General features: G+C 33.7%; 4 protein-coding genes across 13 annotated transcripts in view; 2 read left to right on the forward strand and 2 right to left on the reverse strand.

Moving 5' to 3' along the window:
* Positions 1–17,580, forward strand: part of LOC141378555 (uncharacterized) — an 876,076-nt gene that overhangs the window by 474,781 nt on the left and 383,715 nt on the right. The window lies entirely within an intron of this gene.
* ube2d1a (ubiquitin-conjugating enzyme E2D 1a) lies at positions 1,095–7,684 on the reverse strand. 2 transcript variants are annotated; one of them, XR_015512492.1, is made up of 7 exons: positions 7,603–7,664; positions 6,332–6,395; positions 6,207–6,238; positions 6,021–6,098; positions 4,583–5,941; positions 4,262–4,461; positions 1,095–1,506 (listed from the first exon to the last, which is right to left on the reverse strand). XR_015512492.1 is itself a non-coding variant. In NM_201110.1 (7 exon segments), coding segments are annotated over 7 exon segments (444 nt in total). In that variant the 5' UTR covers positions 7,627–7,684; the 3' UTR covers positions 1,095–1,460.
* The window catches only part of entpd6 (ectonucleoside triphosphate diphosphohydrolase 6), a 77,756-nt gene continuing 70,546 nt past the window's right edge, over positions 10,371–17,580 (forward strand). For 3 of the 8 annotated variants that reach the window (XM_087289022.1, XM_087289016.1, XM_087289021.1), the window contains exon 1: positions 10,421–10,696. The gene's annotated coding sequence lies outside the window, so the exon portion shown is untranslated. Of the gene's footprint in view, positions 10,697–13,213; positions 13,337–17,580 lie in introns of all 8 variants that reach the window. The other 5 variants (XM_087289020.1, XM_087289024.1, XM_087289013.1 and 2 more) reach the window with 4 other exon arrangements.
* vsx1 (visual system homeobox 1 homolog, chx10-like) lies at positions 13,411–16,099 on the reverse strand. 2 transcript variants are annotated; one of them, XM_087288583.1, is made up of 5 exons: positions 15,675–16,099; positions 14,986–15,064; positions 14,769–14,892; positions 14,503–14,683; positions 13,411–14,169 (listed from the first exon to the last, which is right to left on the reverse strand). In XM_087288583.1, exons 1-5 carry the CDS (start codon positions 16,057–16,059, stop codon positions 13,916–13,918), a joined length of 1,023 nt encoding a protein of 340 aa, XP_087144709.1. In that variant the 5' UTR covers positions 16,060–16,099; the 3' UTR covers positions 13,411–13,915.

Raw genomic sequence — 17,580 nt, forward strand, 5'->3', positions numbered from 1 at the left:
TAAAACTCTTTGCCATGATGTAATATTATAATTTCCTAATAACGGTAAAAGTAATTTTTTTATAAACATTGATTAGCTTTAACCTTGGGCCTTAACCAACATAGATGAATTAATTTTGTTGTCATGCGACAAGAAGCATGTACTCACACACACATATATACATATATATATATATACATATATATATATGAATACTTATTTTCTGAATTGTGAAACCACCAAGGGTGATTTACTTCAATTGTGGAATAAAAACATCATCTTGAAATTCAAGCATGAAATCTGTTTTCAGAAAATAAACTAAAATGCATTTTAAAAATGACATATTGTATGTTTTTTTAAGAGAAATGCTTTTCATCAAATTTAGGTTTTGTTCTTTAAAAAAGGTCAGAATATTTGTATTGTTTTTGTAAGATATTTAATATAAAATGAAGTTGTCATTAAATCAACCTCTTGTAAAATATTTTTACCAAATGTATTAATATTACAAAACTACATTTCTACTGACTTATTTTAAAATACGCTATAAAGTATTTAATTTAAACTTATTTTAACCATGTTTACATATTCCTATTGGAGGCTCTCATGGATGCATATAAAACAGCTAATATCGCCATCTAGTGGCACAAACAAAAATACTGAGCAGTGTCCAATTCCAACATCACACAAATATAGAAAATCATTCATTCATTTTCTTTTCAGCTTAGTCCCTTTATTATTTTGGGGTCGCTACAGCGGAATGAACCGCCAACTTATCCAGCACATGTTTTACACAGTGGATCCCTTTCCAGCTGCAACCAAACACTGGGAAACACCCATACACTCTTCCATTTACACACATACACTATGGACAATTAAGCTTACCCAATTTGCCTATAGCGCATGTCTTTGGACTGTGGGGGAAACCAGAGCACACGGAGAAAACCCACTCAAACACTTGGAGAACATGCAAACTCCATACAGAAATGCCAACTGACCCAGCCGGGGCTCGAACCAATGAACTTCTTGCTGTGAGGCGATTGTGCAAAGCACTGCGCCACCGTGACGCTAAATATAGAAAATACCTTACAATATAAACATCTGCAACGAGGCACATCTTTATAATAACACCTTTTAATGCAAAAACAATAAAAATGATCCAATATTGTTTTTATTTCTATACAATAAAATTACTAAAATGTAACTAATCCATTGGAAAATAAAAACATTTTTTTTTGTCTGTGTGTGTGTTCACTGACAGGTTGTTCCTGGATGCCTCTGTGAGCAGAGATGATTGACTCCGTCTGAACAAGGGCTTTCTGTAAAATTGTGCGTGTAAATATGTTTGTGAGTTTGTGTTTATGCATATGTGTGTGTGGGGAGGTTCATCTGTTGGTAAACGTCTCGTCTCTGTACAGGTGCAGTACAGATTCGTGTGCAGCAATAGTGTCCATGTGCAACCAATTCAAAACCTTATGGTCCAGTTACATTGCGTACTTCTGAGTCCATTCCCTTGCCAGTCTGTTATACCTAAAAAAAAAAAAGAATATTAATAAAATGTTTATACAAATGAACAGCACATGGCTGCTATTAGGCCTTTTTAACACATAATATATGAAATAAAAGTGTGAAAAAATTATCAGTTTTAAAACATTCATTCAATCTCCTTTGGCTTAGTCCCTTATATACCAGGGGTTACCACAGCAGAATGAACCACCAACTATTCCAGCATATGTTTTACGTAGTGGATGCTCTTCCAGCCGTAACCCAGAATTGAGAAACACATACACACTTTCTCATTCACACATGCACTCATACATTTCGGCAAATTTAGTTTATTCAATTCACTTATGTCTATATGTCCTTGAACTGTGGGGGAAACCGAAGCATCCAGAGGAAACCCATGTAAACAAGGAAAGAACATGCAAACTCCACAGAGAAATGCCAACTGGCCCAGCCGGGACTCGAACCAGCAACCTAGCCTGTGATAGTGCTAATAACTGAGCTATCCTGGCACACAGTTTTGTAACAGAGAGATGTATTGAATCTTAAAACAAAACCTTGAAAAAAAAAACCTTTTGTGTCTTATAGAATATGAGGCTTTAATTTTACAAGAAAAGTAAACAATAATCCAAATTGAGCGAAAACATGCAATTTGTTCTACTGCTGATATTTAGAAGTTAAAAAATATATAGATTTTGACATTGTAATGTACAGTCGAACTCAGAATTATTAGCCCCCTGAATTATTCACTCCCATTTAATTTTTCCCCAATTTCTGTTTAACAGAGAGAAAAAAATTTTTCAACACATTTCTAAACAAAATAGTTTTAATAACTCATTTCTAATCACTGATTTATTTTATGTTTGCCATGATGACAGTAAATAATATTTTACTAGATCTTTTTCAAGACACTTCTACACAGCTTAAAGTGATATTTAAATGCTTTACTAGGTTAACTAGGCAGGATAGGGTAATTAGGCAAGTTATTGTGTAATTATAATTTGTTCTGTAGACCATCAAAAAAAATTTACTTAAAGGAGCTAATAATTTTGTCCCTAAAATGTTTTTTTTTATTTATTAAAACTGCTTTTATTCTAGCCGGATTAAAGCAAATAAGACTTTCTCCAAAAGAAAAAATATTATCAGACATACTGTGAAAATTTCCTTGTTTGTTAAACATCATTTAGGAAATATTTAAAAATAAATAAATAAATAATCAAAGGGGGGCTAATAATTCTGACTGTATATCAATGAGAAGTTTATAATATTATAGCATACTTCTTAAGATTTCACTAAACAATATGAAACATCAGTTAGTATATCAAGTATGGTTACATTTGTAACTATAATAATGTGCCTTAGTATAATTATATTCAACCCTTGTGAATCAATTTTTAAAAAGTTACAAATTGTTTCATACACGGCTAAAATATCCATACAACAATAACATATTAGTATCGAGTTTTAATATATTTTTTGCAATTTCACTGACACAGATTTTTTTTTTACGAGCATCTGATAATAACCATTTAAAATTCAATTATTTGAAGGATTATAAGCCTTCAAATTATAGTTGGTTTACATAATGCCACCGTTGTTGCTTTTGTATTTTTTATTACTATTAATATTTTCCCTATACTAAATCAGTGGTCACCATACTTGGTCCTGGAGGGCCGGTGTCCTTCAAAGTTTAGCTCCAAATTTCCTCAATACACCTGCCTGGAAGTTTCAAGTATTCCCAATAAGACCTTGCTTAGCTTGTTTAAGTCTGTTTGATTGGGGCTGACGCCAAACCAAAGCCTATTGACCTTATTCTGCATTGCGGAAGTGTGCTCATTTTTGTGATTGTTTTAGAACTTCCGATTCGGCTGCCTATGGGAGAAATGACTAGGTATAATAAATGGCAGAAAATTATCAAACTACTTGCTCTACAAACAAGTGCGCTTATTACTATACATAAAAAGTATTATAATAAACTAATAAAAGATCAGTTTACAACATGGCGCAGAAAAAGGAGTATTTTACAAGATCTAAAAGTCATTGGAAGTGATTGAGACTGGAAATCTCACACCAAAAAGTATCCAATGAGTGAATCCGCTTGTACGTGAGGAATAAGGTCAATTGAAGGAAAGCCTGAAATGATTTGCCTAAATAGCAAAATGGCTAATGCTAACATTGCCTCTATGTCAGTATGCAGGAAAGGAGACTAAAAGCCGCTATTGCTTAGAGCGTTACAGGTATTCCAATGGTAGGTGCAGACATTTTCATCTCCCTAAATAGTAAGAAATTCTCTGGGTAAAATCTGCAGGACCCAGCCCTCCAGAAACAATCTTAGTGACCCCTTAACTAAAGGCTGAGCAGATTTTTTGCTTTGTTTATTACAATCTTGGATAAGTCAATTTTCGTAATAAACACACTACCATTCACACACATACACATTTCTCTATGTAGAGTAAACAAACAAAACACCCACAGTATTATAATAACATATGTGTTATTAACTTGGCCTGCAGTTTTCAAAGGCTGATTTATTTCCTAGGTCATTCTGGGAAAAAATGTGATGGAGATGTATCTGATACACTTTTTAACACGATTTTCTCAAAAAACAAAATGTATATGGACTATCAAGTAAACCTAAGTTGCGTTAGTAAAGGTTTTAAAAAGAATATAATGCTATACATACCATTTTATAATAATATATTTTACAATATATAGTATATAAAAACGCGACTATGATGAACCAGACAGAAAAGGTCAGATCAGCCAGATCAAAATCACTTACTTATCTTTGTCTGATTTGTAGATGTGTGCAATATCTGGAACTAAAGGGTCATCTGGATTGGGGTCACACAGAAGTGAGCATATGGATAATAAAACTGAAAGGAAAAACACAGACAAGAATCGTTTTATTGGCGTCAATAAAAGTAAAGAGAACATTGCTCAAATAAAATCACATTTGGCCACAATACTAAACTCCAATTCCTTTTAGGTTTTCTTTGCATGTCCATTTAAAAAGAACATTTAATTGATTCTCACGTTTATTTATGCAAGACAATCATCAACACAAAACACACTCAGCAGAATACTGTTGAATTAGATTTACTAAAAAAAAATATTAGCACAAAAATTAAAATTCTAGAGATTACTAAATCCCTAAATTAGACACATTTATGATGAAAAGATAATAAAAGTCCAGTTAATTAAAGTCAGCATACAACAGAAGTTGCACTCATCTTTCATTTAACCATTCCTAATGTTCTATAGATCCATGTAAAACAGCTTTTTTAAACGAGAATAAATGCAGCAGTTAATATGGCACACTGGAAATTAACTGGGCTGCTGTTTGATTGTTGTTCCTATGATCTGATTTCATTGACAGATTGCTCCGCCAAGTGAGCCCACAATTAAACACATCATCAGAGAAGAGAAAATATGTTATCGCTGTAGTGATGCTTTTTTGAATTAGGATCATAATGGCAAAAATTACTGATAAAAAATAGAAATATAAACATATAAAAAAAATAAAAATAATGATAATGTACTTTTGATTTTATGTTATCTGTAAGGTCTGTGTGAACCAGAAGTTGTTGAGTTTTTTTTATTTCAAAATGTTGATGTACTTTCAACCGAAACGGAATATTGAGTAGGGGCGGGGATTTCTTTTCGTGCATCATTCCCTCTTAGCAAATAAATGGTAACCAGTTGTGGTTAAAGGCCCTGTGAAGTGCTTTGAAATGCATATTTTTGTTCAATGTTTCACGTGATCTCAACCAATAAAAGTGAAGAGTGGGTGGGAGTATAGCTACTCGCCTTTTAAAAAAACAGACAAGAGTAATTTGTTTATCACTGCTCCGCCAGTGAGAATGGTTGCAAAATGAAAGAGGTGGAGAATGTCAAATAAAGAGCATTTGATTGATCACGATTTGATGAGAATCTAAAGTTTGAGGTGACGTGAATACAACCGTTGTGACAAACAACAAGCTGTACATGTTTATAACAGTTTAAAATCTTCTAAAAGTGAATTTTGTCACTGTTTTGTTGCACACTTGCTTATAGACATCCTAAAAATTAACAAAACTGATACTAACATCTAAAAAATAAACTTTATTTTAATGTTAAGAGACATTTAAGAATATTGTGGCTGAAACTGTCAAACTGATGTTAACAGAGGGACCGCCTCTCCAATCGTACAAACAAATGGTCAAGATTTATTTGAAGAGTACCAAAAAAATAATAATTCAGTGGATCAACTGCACAGATTAATTATTCACCTAAAGAATAACAATGTGCACTAGCAACATTAACATTGTAAATTTTGTGTATCATGTTGTCTTTAAGGTTGACGTGATTTCTAACCTTTGGATACAGTGAGTGCAGGTGACCATTGGGAACGCAGAATATCCAAACAGATGCTTCCATTGCTGTTGATATTTGGGTGATAGATTTTCGTTGTGAAGGCAACCTGTCAGAAAAAACATAACGTCAAATATTTAAGAACAAGTCATTTATGTAAGAACAAATTTATGTAATTGTCCAGTTACCTTTGGTGGTTTAAAGGGATAATCAGTCGGGAAATGAATTGTGAGGAAGAAAACACCTCCTTGATATGGACTATCACCCTAGTAAGAGATGAAGCGAGAGTTTATGTATAACCGAATTCCTTGGTTTAATTGAGCCAGTAAATCATTTCAGAAAATACTGAACAAAAATTATTCTTGTGTACTTACCGGGCCCATTATTGTCGCCTGCCAGTGAAACACTGAAAATGCAAATATTATATAATCAAAGCACAATGTTCTGTAAAATAATTAAAGACCATAATTGTGAATATATATTGAGCAGACACACTTACAGTCCTCTCCGAGTGGTCCAGCTGAGCACTGCGAGGGTGGATCCCGTTGCAAGTCCTGTAGTTCCTATGAATAAAGTATCAAAAAGGTATATTTACTTGCTTCAAACAGAGACTCAAAAGCTTTACAGAAAACTTTAAGTAGGATCATTGTAATGAAAAAAAGCCTATATTCTAAATTAAATATTAATATATAAAATTAATGGTATTTAGCTATGAAAAAAGGACAAAATTTTGTAATGTATGTTGCTTTAATAGCATTTTACTAATACTACTGAAGACCTTTAGTCTAAATGTAAAGAACAATTTTGACATGCTTGTATTTATTTTCTGGACAAAGCGCTGCCAATGTTTCTACCTCAGAAGAAGAAATCAATGTTTGGTCAAATAACCAAAATTGTCACAACAACTAAAAGCATTTGTTATTATGAACAACAGTCAGTAAAAGAGCTATAAAGAACAGTATTGCTATTTGAAATTTGAAAGAAATTTGATCAGAAATCATTACAATAAAACTATTAATATTTTACTGTGGTCTGATATTTTAAGTGTGTGTCTGTATTTTGTTTCTATTCTGATGAGCCAATTTTTACTGTAGACATTTTAAATTAATATGAAGTTTTAACGTAGTGGTATGTTTGTACTATATGTTTATGTTAAAGTGCATAGTAGTAAATATTTATTTTTTATTAAATAACTGTTCTTATTTCAGCTTTAATTGCTTTATACATTTATAACGTCTAGACATGACTGATTATGTAATGTGCATATACAATATGCTGTTATATAATCAATATTAACTTATTATTGTTATTATATTTACTGAAATTATAATCTTATTATATCCCATATTATAATCTCTAAAATACAATTTAACATTATATTTTAAATATGTATTTTATTTAAAGTTCTTACTGTAACGTTATTGTGTATGCTTAACAGACTTTTCCCCCCTCACAATTTATATAAGGTCAGCATTAACTACAGCTACGGAAATATCTCTCGCCAATCTAAAGTGAACCAATGCAATGGTATACTTGTTACAATTACAATGTAATATTTTTGATGTCGTTATATGACTTGACTTCGCTTTGTTCTCGACATCAAGCTCTTTTCATCTGGCCGAAAAATAAATTCCTCTAACCTCTGACTTTACATAGTAATGTGGACTGAGAGATGATTCGTTATCCCAGACACGAGTAGATCTCCAGAATCGACGTAAAGCTAGTCTACTTTTAAGACATTTATTATTTTCTAGAAATAAAAAACATTACCTTTTGGATCCTTTTCAAAGCCATCAGACCTCCGCTTCTTTTCTCTCTCTGTCTGTGGATGTGAAGGGAAAAACAATGACAGGGCGGACATGAGCGGAGTTTACTTCAAAATAAAAGTCCTACTTGTTATTGACATTAGCAAAAACAAACAAACAAACAAAAAAAAACAAAGCGCGTGGGATGGTTCGTTCAAAAGTTGATTTATTATTATTATATTTATAATGTATTTATTATATATTATGTTATTATACAATAAACTGTGACAAACTATATTACGATCGTATGATCTGTACCTGTATTTATTCGCTTTTTTTAAATACACAGCTTATTTTTATTGCTTCTTGTGTCATTATTAACGGTGTTTTGCTTTTACATGTTTACTTTATGTCCCAGTACTGAGTTGCGGCTGGAAGGGAATCCGCTGTGTAAAACATGCTGGAATGGTTGGTGATTCATTCTGCTGTGGCGACCTCTGAAATAGCCGAAGGAAATTAATGAATAAATGTTTACTTTAACAGTATCTCATTTACATAAAAGCATACAAAACATCACAAAAGTGTACATCTGACGCTATGTTTTGCACTTGACCATGAAATTTAGCTGGACATAAAACACCCTGTTTTTAAGGTTTGGGTCCCTGTCTGTACACTGCAGTCCTAGAGGTATCCTGCACAAATATGTGTGTTTCAGAGAATACTAAATAATGCACTAAGGTGATTTAGATGAAAGCATTTGCCACATTAATGCATGTCCACATAAAATGCACCAAACAGGAAGGGAAGGGCACTGGAAGGGCAGGGTGTTTAGTGGATGGGTGCTGAGGGATTACTGTAATTCATTTCTGATGCAGCATGCAGATGTTCTGTGTGCTAATCGCAAATTAGAGCTAATCCCAGTAAACAACATATCAGACAGAATTACTGCCTGCATCCTCTGCGATGAACTCCACTTCACTGCTGTGTGAATTACATGTTTACTTGCAGGAAATAATCTGATTGTTTATGGAGCCTTGCTTCTGTAGCTTTCATATCGCTTGTCTGTCTTGTTTATGCAGATATACATTCATGTAGACTATGTAATTCAGGCAGGCTAATTGTTAGCTTAGAGTTAAATTTGGTCCATATTGTTTTTCATGTGAAAATTGTACATAGGTTGGTTAGGTTAAATGTATCCATTTTGTTTTGTTGTCTGAGTGTGTATTTACATGTGCTATAGGTGAATTGGGTAAGCTAAATTGTCTGTTGTATATGTGTGTGAATGAGTGTATATGGATGTTTTCCAGTGGTGAGTTGCAACTGGAAGGGCATCTGCTGCATAAAAACATATGTTGGATAAGTTGGTGGTTCATTCCACTGTGGTGACCCCAGATTAATAAAGGGACTAAGCCGAAAAGAATTGAATGAATAAATACAATTCATAGTTTCTTTATTATCAATAAATGATCAAAGTCTTAAGTATTTAGGGAATTTCTGAACTGCTGAGACTTTCTTACAATTTTCTAAATAATAGTAAAAAAAAACGTGGACAAAAATCTTGATTTCAGAGGTCAGAAGAGACTTGCCACTTAATAGAATGGCAATACTACCAGGAAATAACCTCTTATTACAACTGAGGTTTGCAGAAGAGCATCTCTGACACAACACTTTGAACAGCAAACTGAGTCTAGAGTTCACACAGACAATAGAAAATTGGAAAAATGCTGTCTTTCCTGAGAAGTCTCAATTTCTTCTGCGTTGTATTTAGATCATAGGGTCAGAATTTGGCATAAACAACAGTAGAGAAAAGTATTTATCATGCTTTGTATCAATGGTTCAATCTTCTGGTGTTGGTGGTCTAGGAAAGATATATTTGTTGCTTGTTTTGGGGCCTTGAGTACCACCTGAGCATAATTCAAACATTAAATGTGTGATTGTGCATGGCTGCTACTGGCATTAACAATAGTATATTACTACAGGTTATGGTGCAAATTACCCCCCCCCCCCCCCCACCCACCCAATTAATGCTTGATCCCCCCTAAAGGACATCAAAATAGGATGTATGGTGGGTCAGCGACTTAATAGTAAGAAATGGCTTTCTCTGATCTTTGATCAACATCTTAAATATTAATAATTAAAAATGTATAATATAACCCTCCATAATGGTTCACACCATTGTAAATGCATGATCACAACAATCAATAAAAAATATCATTCAACAGTCTGGCAGTTTTAGTAAGTATCTTAAGTATTCTTAATCTTAGTATTTACAAAACACGTTTCCTGTAAAATAGGTGTTTATATCGCATGTAGCATAATAGAAAGAATAGACACACAATTTTAATAGTTTGACCTACAGTAACCCCTAAAATAGTCACTAAATAATATCTCTTAAAACACTGAAAACGTATACATTTTATTAATAAATTAGATGTAATTTAAATACATCCATAAATTTTATTCACTGAAGCATGTTTTACCAATGTATTATCGAAAAAGCTGACGTCAATGTCTAAATTGGTGACCCATTTAATGATTAATTCAGGATAATGTGACTTGTCAAAAAGCTTTCTTGAACACGACAGATGATAGAGAGTTTCTTCTCAGATCTCAATCCAACGTTGGAACAGATTTGGGATAAGCTGGAAATTGCAGATTCACATCATCATTATGTGCTTTTGATAAATCGAATTGTGTGATAATGGATCAAAATCTCAGAGGAATGTTTTCAAAGGGGGCACAACAAAACATTCAAGCAAGACCTAAGTAAGCTTACTAAAAAGTTTGCATGCCATAGCCTATGGCCTTTATTCTTATTTCATTTGGCCACCAGATGGAAGCTAACGATCAAATATGTTCACCCTTATTGCATCATAATCATGTAGACATTGTGTAGCTCAACTTTAGCTTTAGATTGCGGATCCGTAATGTACAAAATTGTACAGTAAAATCATTATTATTTATAAGTCTGCGGTTCCAGTCTCACGAAAGAATGTCAAAGGATGTCACATATTTTATCCAATTTTATATTTGACTAAAATACTTTAAAATTCCAGTGATGCTAGCTGACTAGCAGAGTAACTTCAAAAAAAGATCTTAAACTTGCTGTCAATCATAAGGTAAGATTTGTATTGTTATTAAAAGTTATTTTCTTTTACATTAGACAGACTGTTGTCATACTATTACACCAGCGGTTGTTATTGTAATAGAGGTTTAGTGTTTGTTTACCAGTTGAGGTAGCTCTCATGTTTTATTTAATATCCCAAATGGTCTCGTTTCGAAAAACCTTGTCAGCTCCACCACGTTGAACCAAATCAGCTTTGTTCAGATATGTGATTCCACAGGGCTTTTGCCAAAGGACTGCTGTGTGCCAAATGCACATCTGTATGTTTGGAGCTCTCTGCACTGCTAAGCTACTTACAAATTAGCAGTGGACATAATATTTTCTCTTTATCATTATCATAATCATCACAGCTTTGGTCTGTGCCAATCTGTCCTTTTCCTCATAACACGGACACACAGAAAGAGAGAGAGTACAACAAACATGGCTAATTTTTTAAAACTTGGCTCCATACACAGTGTCCTTTGTGGGGTTAAGTTTAAGCCTATAATCAGAACAGATGTTGAATTGGGATATAATTTATTTGATTTTGTTTTAATGCTTTTGCAACACTGTTGTTATTATTAGTACTTTACATTATGGGGCTCTGGATGCTGGTTGGTGTGCTGTCTACAACAATGTCAGATGATGCAGCACTTTCCAAATTGTTTAAAATCCCTTGAAAGTAATGTGGGCTACCATTAGAAAGAAAAACGCCAAGCAACAACCTTGTCATCATAAGTCAAATGGCGCTTTTATGTAACTCTTCTTCTGTATGCCCTATAACCAGGTTATTTAATTTTGTTTTTCATTAATGGCCATTTCCAACAATAGGCAGGATTATCTTCTTGTCTAACCCTGTACATAATTGTTTAAAAAGGACCCATCATCTGAAATTGTTATTTTGTTATGGGTATTTGGTATGAAAGATTATTGGGATCAGCAGTGATTGATAATATTTTAATAGATTTAATTCGTTCAGTAGGTCCTGAGCTCGTCTTAGGCTGAAGTGTTTTTAATCTCTGTTTTTGTGCCCCTCTCCTCTGCTAATCTGTTTTTTATTATTCTCTTTAAAGCCCTAACAAAACAATTACTTTCCTAATGTCATATTATTGAGATTACCTTTGGAAGAAAAAAATATAGATACTATAAAATTGCTTATACACCCATTACCAAATTACTACATAATATTCAACAAAGGTTACAAAAAATACCAATACAACAACAACAACAACTTTTAGCATTATATTTTTGCCATAATTTGCATTATCTCCCGGAGATGGGTTGCGGCTGGAAAGGCATCCGCTGCGTAAAAATGTGCTGGATAAGTTGGCGGTTCATTCCGCTGTGGCGACCCAGATTAATAAAGGGACTAAGCCGACAAATAAAATAAATTAATGAATGATTTGCATTATCTTAAAATTGTTTATTTGTAAATAGTTGTTATTAAACAATGACATTTGGGTTACAGTGTATATTTATTTTTAGGGCGACACAGTGGCTCAGTGGTTAGCACTGTCACCTCACAGCAAGAAGGTCACTGGTTCAAGTCTCGGCTGGGTCAGTTGGCATTTCTGTGTGGAGTTTGCATGTTCTCCTCGTGTTTGCGAGGGTTTCCTCTGGGTGCTCCGGTTTCCTCCCAAAAGTCCAAAGACATGCGGTAAAGGTGAATTGAATAAACAAAATTGCCCACAATTCCACAACATGTTACTGTCATTTTACACAGTAAATTACATTAGTGTCACTTTACAGGATTTAATTTGATGTTTTCAGGATTTTATTGTGAAATTAAGGCAAGCATCATGATTACAGCAAATTACTGTAAAAGGGGCTATATCTTTTGCATGTTAGTTATAGGAACTCAAACACTTAATATTTTATTCAGCATAGAAATTAATACACATTTACTTTTATGCTAGTACAGGCACTTTTTTGTTGTTTAGAAATATTTAAAGAATTATTGTTATTATTAAGTACCTCACAGTAATATGCTGTGAATTTACATACAATTCCTTACTGTGAAGTAATGCAATTATTAGCCAGTAATTTACTGTAAATTTGAGGTCAAATATTTTACAGTATGGGTGTTTCCCAGTACTGGGTTGCAGCTGGAAGGGCATCCGCTGTGTAGTATATGCTGGATAAGTTGGTGGTTCATTCCATTGTGGTGACTAAGGGACTAAACTGAAGAAAAATAAATGTACAGTATATTCTATGATAAGACAGAATATCAATGTATTATTAGGGCTTACAGCTAAACCTTTATATTAAACAACTGGATATGAAAGTATTTTCAGCTAAATATGAAAACATAACAATTTTATGAGTTTCCTCTGATCATAATTAGAAAGTGACTAAAAGCACAAGACATCTACTGTTAATATATCTGTCAGCAGAGATTAAATAAATTAAAGGTTGTTCAAATAAAAACAGGCCGATATGAATTAAATATGACTGGGCTGTTGGGTCTGATCATTTCTGGGAAATAGTCTGCTTAACCTATTTTTTGGCTTGAATGCACTTTCATTTTTTCCAGATGGTAGTAGTGTTAACTGACCATTAAACAGGTCAGCAAGCCTTCATCATAACTTTCGTAAATCCTTGACAGCAGGACGTTTGGCCAGAATGTTGAAATTGCAATTGGCTGTGGCAAGTCAAGGTAATTTTCTATGACTTTATGATTATTACGATTATTTGTGGTGCACTGAAAGAATGAAGAAACCAGACAGCAAATCAAAAGCATAAAATATGTTTATTTAGTTATTATTTTTTGTGTGTGTGGTGATGTGGATTTCTTTTTTTGCTGGCATTATATTGCTCTGTTGATGACACTTATCAATGCAAAACATTCATCATCACAGCAGGTAAAGTGCTTTAAAATAATTTCCGTTACCCAGACACATGCTGTATTTTAACAGGGAAATATGACATTCACAGTAGCGGTGAACAAGTAATCACCTTACAGCATTTATTGACAGAAAAAAAATTAAATATGGGAACTTACTTAAAATTAGATGGATAATGCCCATAAATGCAAACTTTTTAAACACTATTTACATTAAACATAAAATAATTCAGAATAAAACAGTCTCTAGTATTCAATTATTTGATAAGCAACAACATAAAAACCCTTAAATGACACAGAAATGCAAACAAACAAAAGGTGAGACATCCTATTAACTGATAGTCCTTGTACAGCACGTGCTCTTCAAAACTGTCCATATATTGAGGTCCATTTTTAACTCTCATTTTCAGAATCGCTGCTGTTTTCTGTGCGAGGCGGAGATCTTTTCAAAGTGCTTTTGTTCTCTTGTTTTGAAGTGCTAGACAGATCTATTGCCATGTCCTCTGAATCGTCCGCTCCATTAGCTCCGCTTGACCATGTCGTGTCGCTGTCTTTCCCTTTGTGTTCCTCTGAATATGTATCTGAATGTGTCGATTCAGGCGTGCCAGGAGCTTTCTTCACAATTTCCATAGACTTTTTGTGCATTCCTGTTAGAATAAAATGCAGATATGATTAAAAGTTGATCTTAGGATGCTGGATATTAATAGCTTTTCATTTAAAATAAATATAATTTACTAAAAGAAATTCACACAGAAACTAATATAAGCAAATTTCACAATTAATCACAAAGAATAATTCACTTAAACATATCATTATGAAGTAAAAGTCTGAAACTTACTTCAAAAAAGTAATTTACAGTGTTTAAATGTATTATGGACAACACCAGACACATTCACAAGACACCTCAGCTATGTATCCAAGTGATCGAATACATATTTGAGTCTTTGAGTACTAAATAGGAAAACCACCTGCTGGCTCACCTAGAAGCCAGGGAGCGCATGAGCCCATCATCCCGCTCTTGGCAGAGTTGATGATGGATTCTGGGAGTGGAATGGAGTGGCGCACCATGGCTCCATACAGCCCATACTCTGCCATCACGCTGCTACGGCCCCAGCACTTTTCCCTCTTCCTCCACTTTGCACGCCGGTTTTGAAACCATACCTAGGCCAAAACATATGTGCATTAGATATTTGGGATCAAGAAACAGAGATGGAGGAGAATAAAAAATGTGGAACATTTCCTATACCTGTATCCTGTCCTCTGGTAGCTCTGTCTTCATTGCCAGCATTTCTCTCGCGTAAACGTCTGGATAGTGTGCTTCATTGAAAGCTTTCTCTAGTTCCTCAAGTTGATGGGAGGTGAAAACTGTCCTGAAAATCACAACGAGATAAGAAATTGGTCAAACGGATGAACAGATATGTATAACATCTGACTTAATGCAACATTTGAGTTCATTCACATACCTGTGCCTTCTCTTTTTCCTCTTTTGAGAGTTCCCTGAGTTTTTTCCATCATTGCGATCACCGGAAAGGCAGTCATCATCTGTATTGAAAACAATTTTGTTAATAAAAAATAAGAATTCTTGACATGCATCAAAATGAATGAGAGCAATTTCAAGTAATATTTTATTCAAGTAAAATAATGATGAGAATCTGAATCAACAAAAGTAGCCTATATATTTTTATATAGCTAGAATTCTTCAATGAAAGTTGTTTATTTGTTTTAAGTGTATTATATATTATAAAAATTATAGTAGAATTTAATATAATAACAAATTATTTAATAATAATAACAAATTAAGGTTGCTTGGTTTAAATGAGTTAATAAAATAGTATTTAATTATTTCTAAGTGCACCTTTAATGTGGATTTTTATTATTAGAAATTCAATTTCCAATTGAAGGATATGTCTTTTAACAATGCGTTTAAAGAAAGTTAAACAACCTAGTCCCTACTAAAAGTTAAAACTCTTCGAACTGTCAAAAAAAAATCTAAAGTAGGCTAGTTTTTATTCACATCACCTAAATTACCACCAATTAATTCATTTCAAAGTTTCCTGTGCAAATAAAGAAACTTAATTTCAATGGCAGTTTCAGCACTATCATCTGTGAACAGCTCTTCACTTCAATCACGAACAAGCAAAGTGATTCGTACCGGAGTAAACGTCCCTTTGCTGCTCCAGATTCTGCATGAAGTGGCTCTCCGTCCGTGACTGCAACAGAGGGATGTGGCTCGGGAGAAAACATGGGGCCCCAGGAGGCTGTTGCGCCGCCAAACTACACAGAAACCCCAAGCCCAAGGGCAAAGATCCTCCCGGGAAAGAAAATCCTCCAACCGCCGCGCTCTGGCCCTCTCCATTGGGCCCCGCGCCTGTTCCTGACTGGTGCGGCTGAAGTTCCGACTCCAGACCCAGGAGATCTGTGATTGCGAACCCTTTGGACCGAAATCCAGATCCATTCAGACGTGATTTGTCGATTCCGAACGAAGGGTAAAGTTTAACTTTAGGTTTTTCATCTGTAGCTTCTTCTCTTCCCGTCATGGTGGCAGTTTCTTTAATTCACTTTCTCTCTCAGACTGGTGGACGGTTACGCGCTCCGCCGGGACCATTTATCCCCCTGTCCAAACCAGCAGATCATCCCACTGTCCAATCAGATTCAACGACAGATATGTCTACCATGAGGAGGCGTTTCCCTTTTTCAATCACAAAGGATTAATTGCCACCAATTTTCCCTTTAATCCGATAAGGATTTTCCTACCCTGTTTGAATTGGTCCTAAGTAGTTTTTCCCCTTTAGATGAAAGATTTCACTCATGTGCGCATGCACTCCAACCCCGCGGGTTAAGTGGGTTGTTGTTGCAGATTTTTATAGGCATTTCAGTTGAAATGTGTAAAATAATTCAAATAAATAGCAACTAGATTTTTTATTTGTAATTTCGTTCGATTGCCGTATAGACATAATATGTGTTAATAAATAAATGAGACAGAGAATAAAAAGAATAAAATAAACACAAAAAATACATTTATCATAAAATCCTAGCCTGTGCCTATTTAAAAGCCATATGTCATTGTCAAGTACATTGGACTAAATATAGGCGACATTTTATTTGACTGTAAATAAAATAAAATATAGCTTAAGCTTATCCAGTGTTTTGCGCTATTTGAAAAAAAAAAGACTTCGCTGCCTTAAAAGCACACTGCGCGCAAATCAACAGCAACTGAACCAACAATATAACGAGCATATTCTTTTGTTAGTGAATAATAATAATAATAATAATAATAGCAATTGTTTATATTATTTTATAACTATAGCCTATTAAAATAATTATTTATGTACCGATTTAATACTGTGGTGTTATATAGGCTATATAAAGTTTTATTAATTTAAATAAAGGCCTAATTAGCCTCTTTTTAAAAGCGTATGCTATACTGATAATAGACATGTTTTAACTTGAGAATTATAGCCTTAAATCAATACATAAATTTGTTTAATCAAGTAAATATAATAATTGTAATAAATATAATAATAATTAATTATTTCAAATGAATAAATTTAATAGCCTGTATTGGTAATCAAATTATAATTAATTTGCATTCTATATTATATTACATTTATTTATGTTGAAATGTATCTTATTTTGTCCTATAGTAGTGAATTTATTAAAACATCAACTTTTAACGAAGACATTTTCATTGTGCATATTTTAACAAACATAAAAGTTCTGCTTTTTAAAAGGCCTACACTCAAAAAAATGTTTTTGCTCGTTCAAACTAATTGAGCTGGAGCAACACAATTCTTGAGATTTTATTGGAACAACTTAATTTTATTTCTGTTCAATGCACATAAATTTGTTAAAAGTGTTAAGTTAACTCAGTCAATTTGTGTTGGGACAACATGAATGAATTGTGTGGAATCCGGCATTTTTTACAGTGCACTATTATTATGACTGACACCTGTCCTTACGCATATATTTCATCACCAATTAATATATTTTTTAATTTCACAAATGAATCTCCCGCCTTACTGAGATCTAGCAATCCACTGATATCGGACTAAAAATAA

Source organism: Danio rerio, chromosome 17 (assembly GCF_052040795.2).
Source record: "Danio rerio strain M-AB ecotype USA chromosome 17, GRCz13ab, whole genome shotgun sequence".
NCBI lineage: Eukaryota > Metazoa > Chordata > Actinopteri > Cypriniformes > Danionidae > Danio > Danio rerio.

Coding starts and splice junctions, on each gene's coding strand:
- vsx1 (XM_087288583.1), bottom strand. CDS start 16,059: ATGACGGGAAGAGAAGAAGCTACAGATGAAAAACCTAAAGTTAAACTT. Junction 15,065..15,674: donor GCAAAGGGACGTTTACTCCG/GTACGAATCACT, acceptor TTTTCAATACAG/ATGATGACTGCCTTTCCGGT. Junction 14,684..14,768: donor TACCAGAGGACAGGATACAG/GTATAGGAAATG, acceptor GTTTTGGCCTAG/GTATGGTTTCAAAACCGGCG.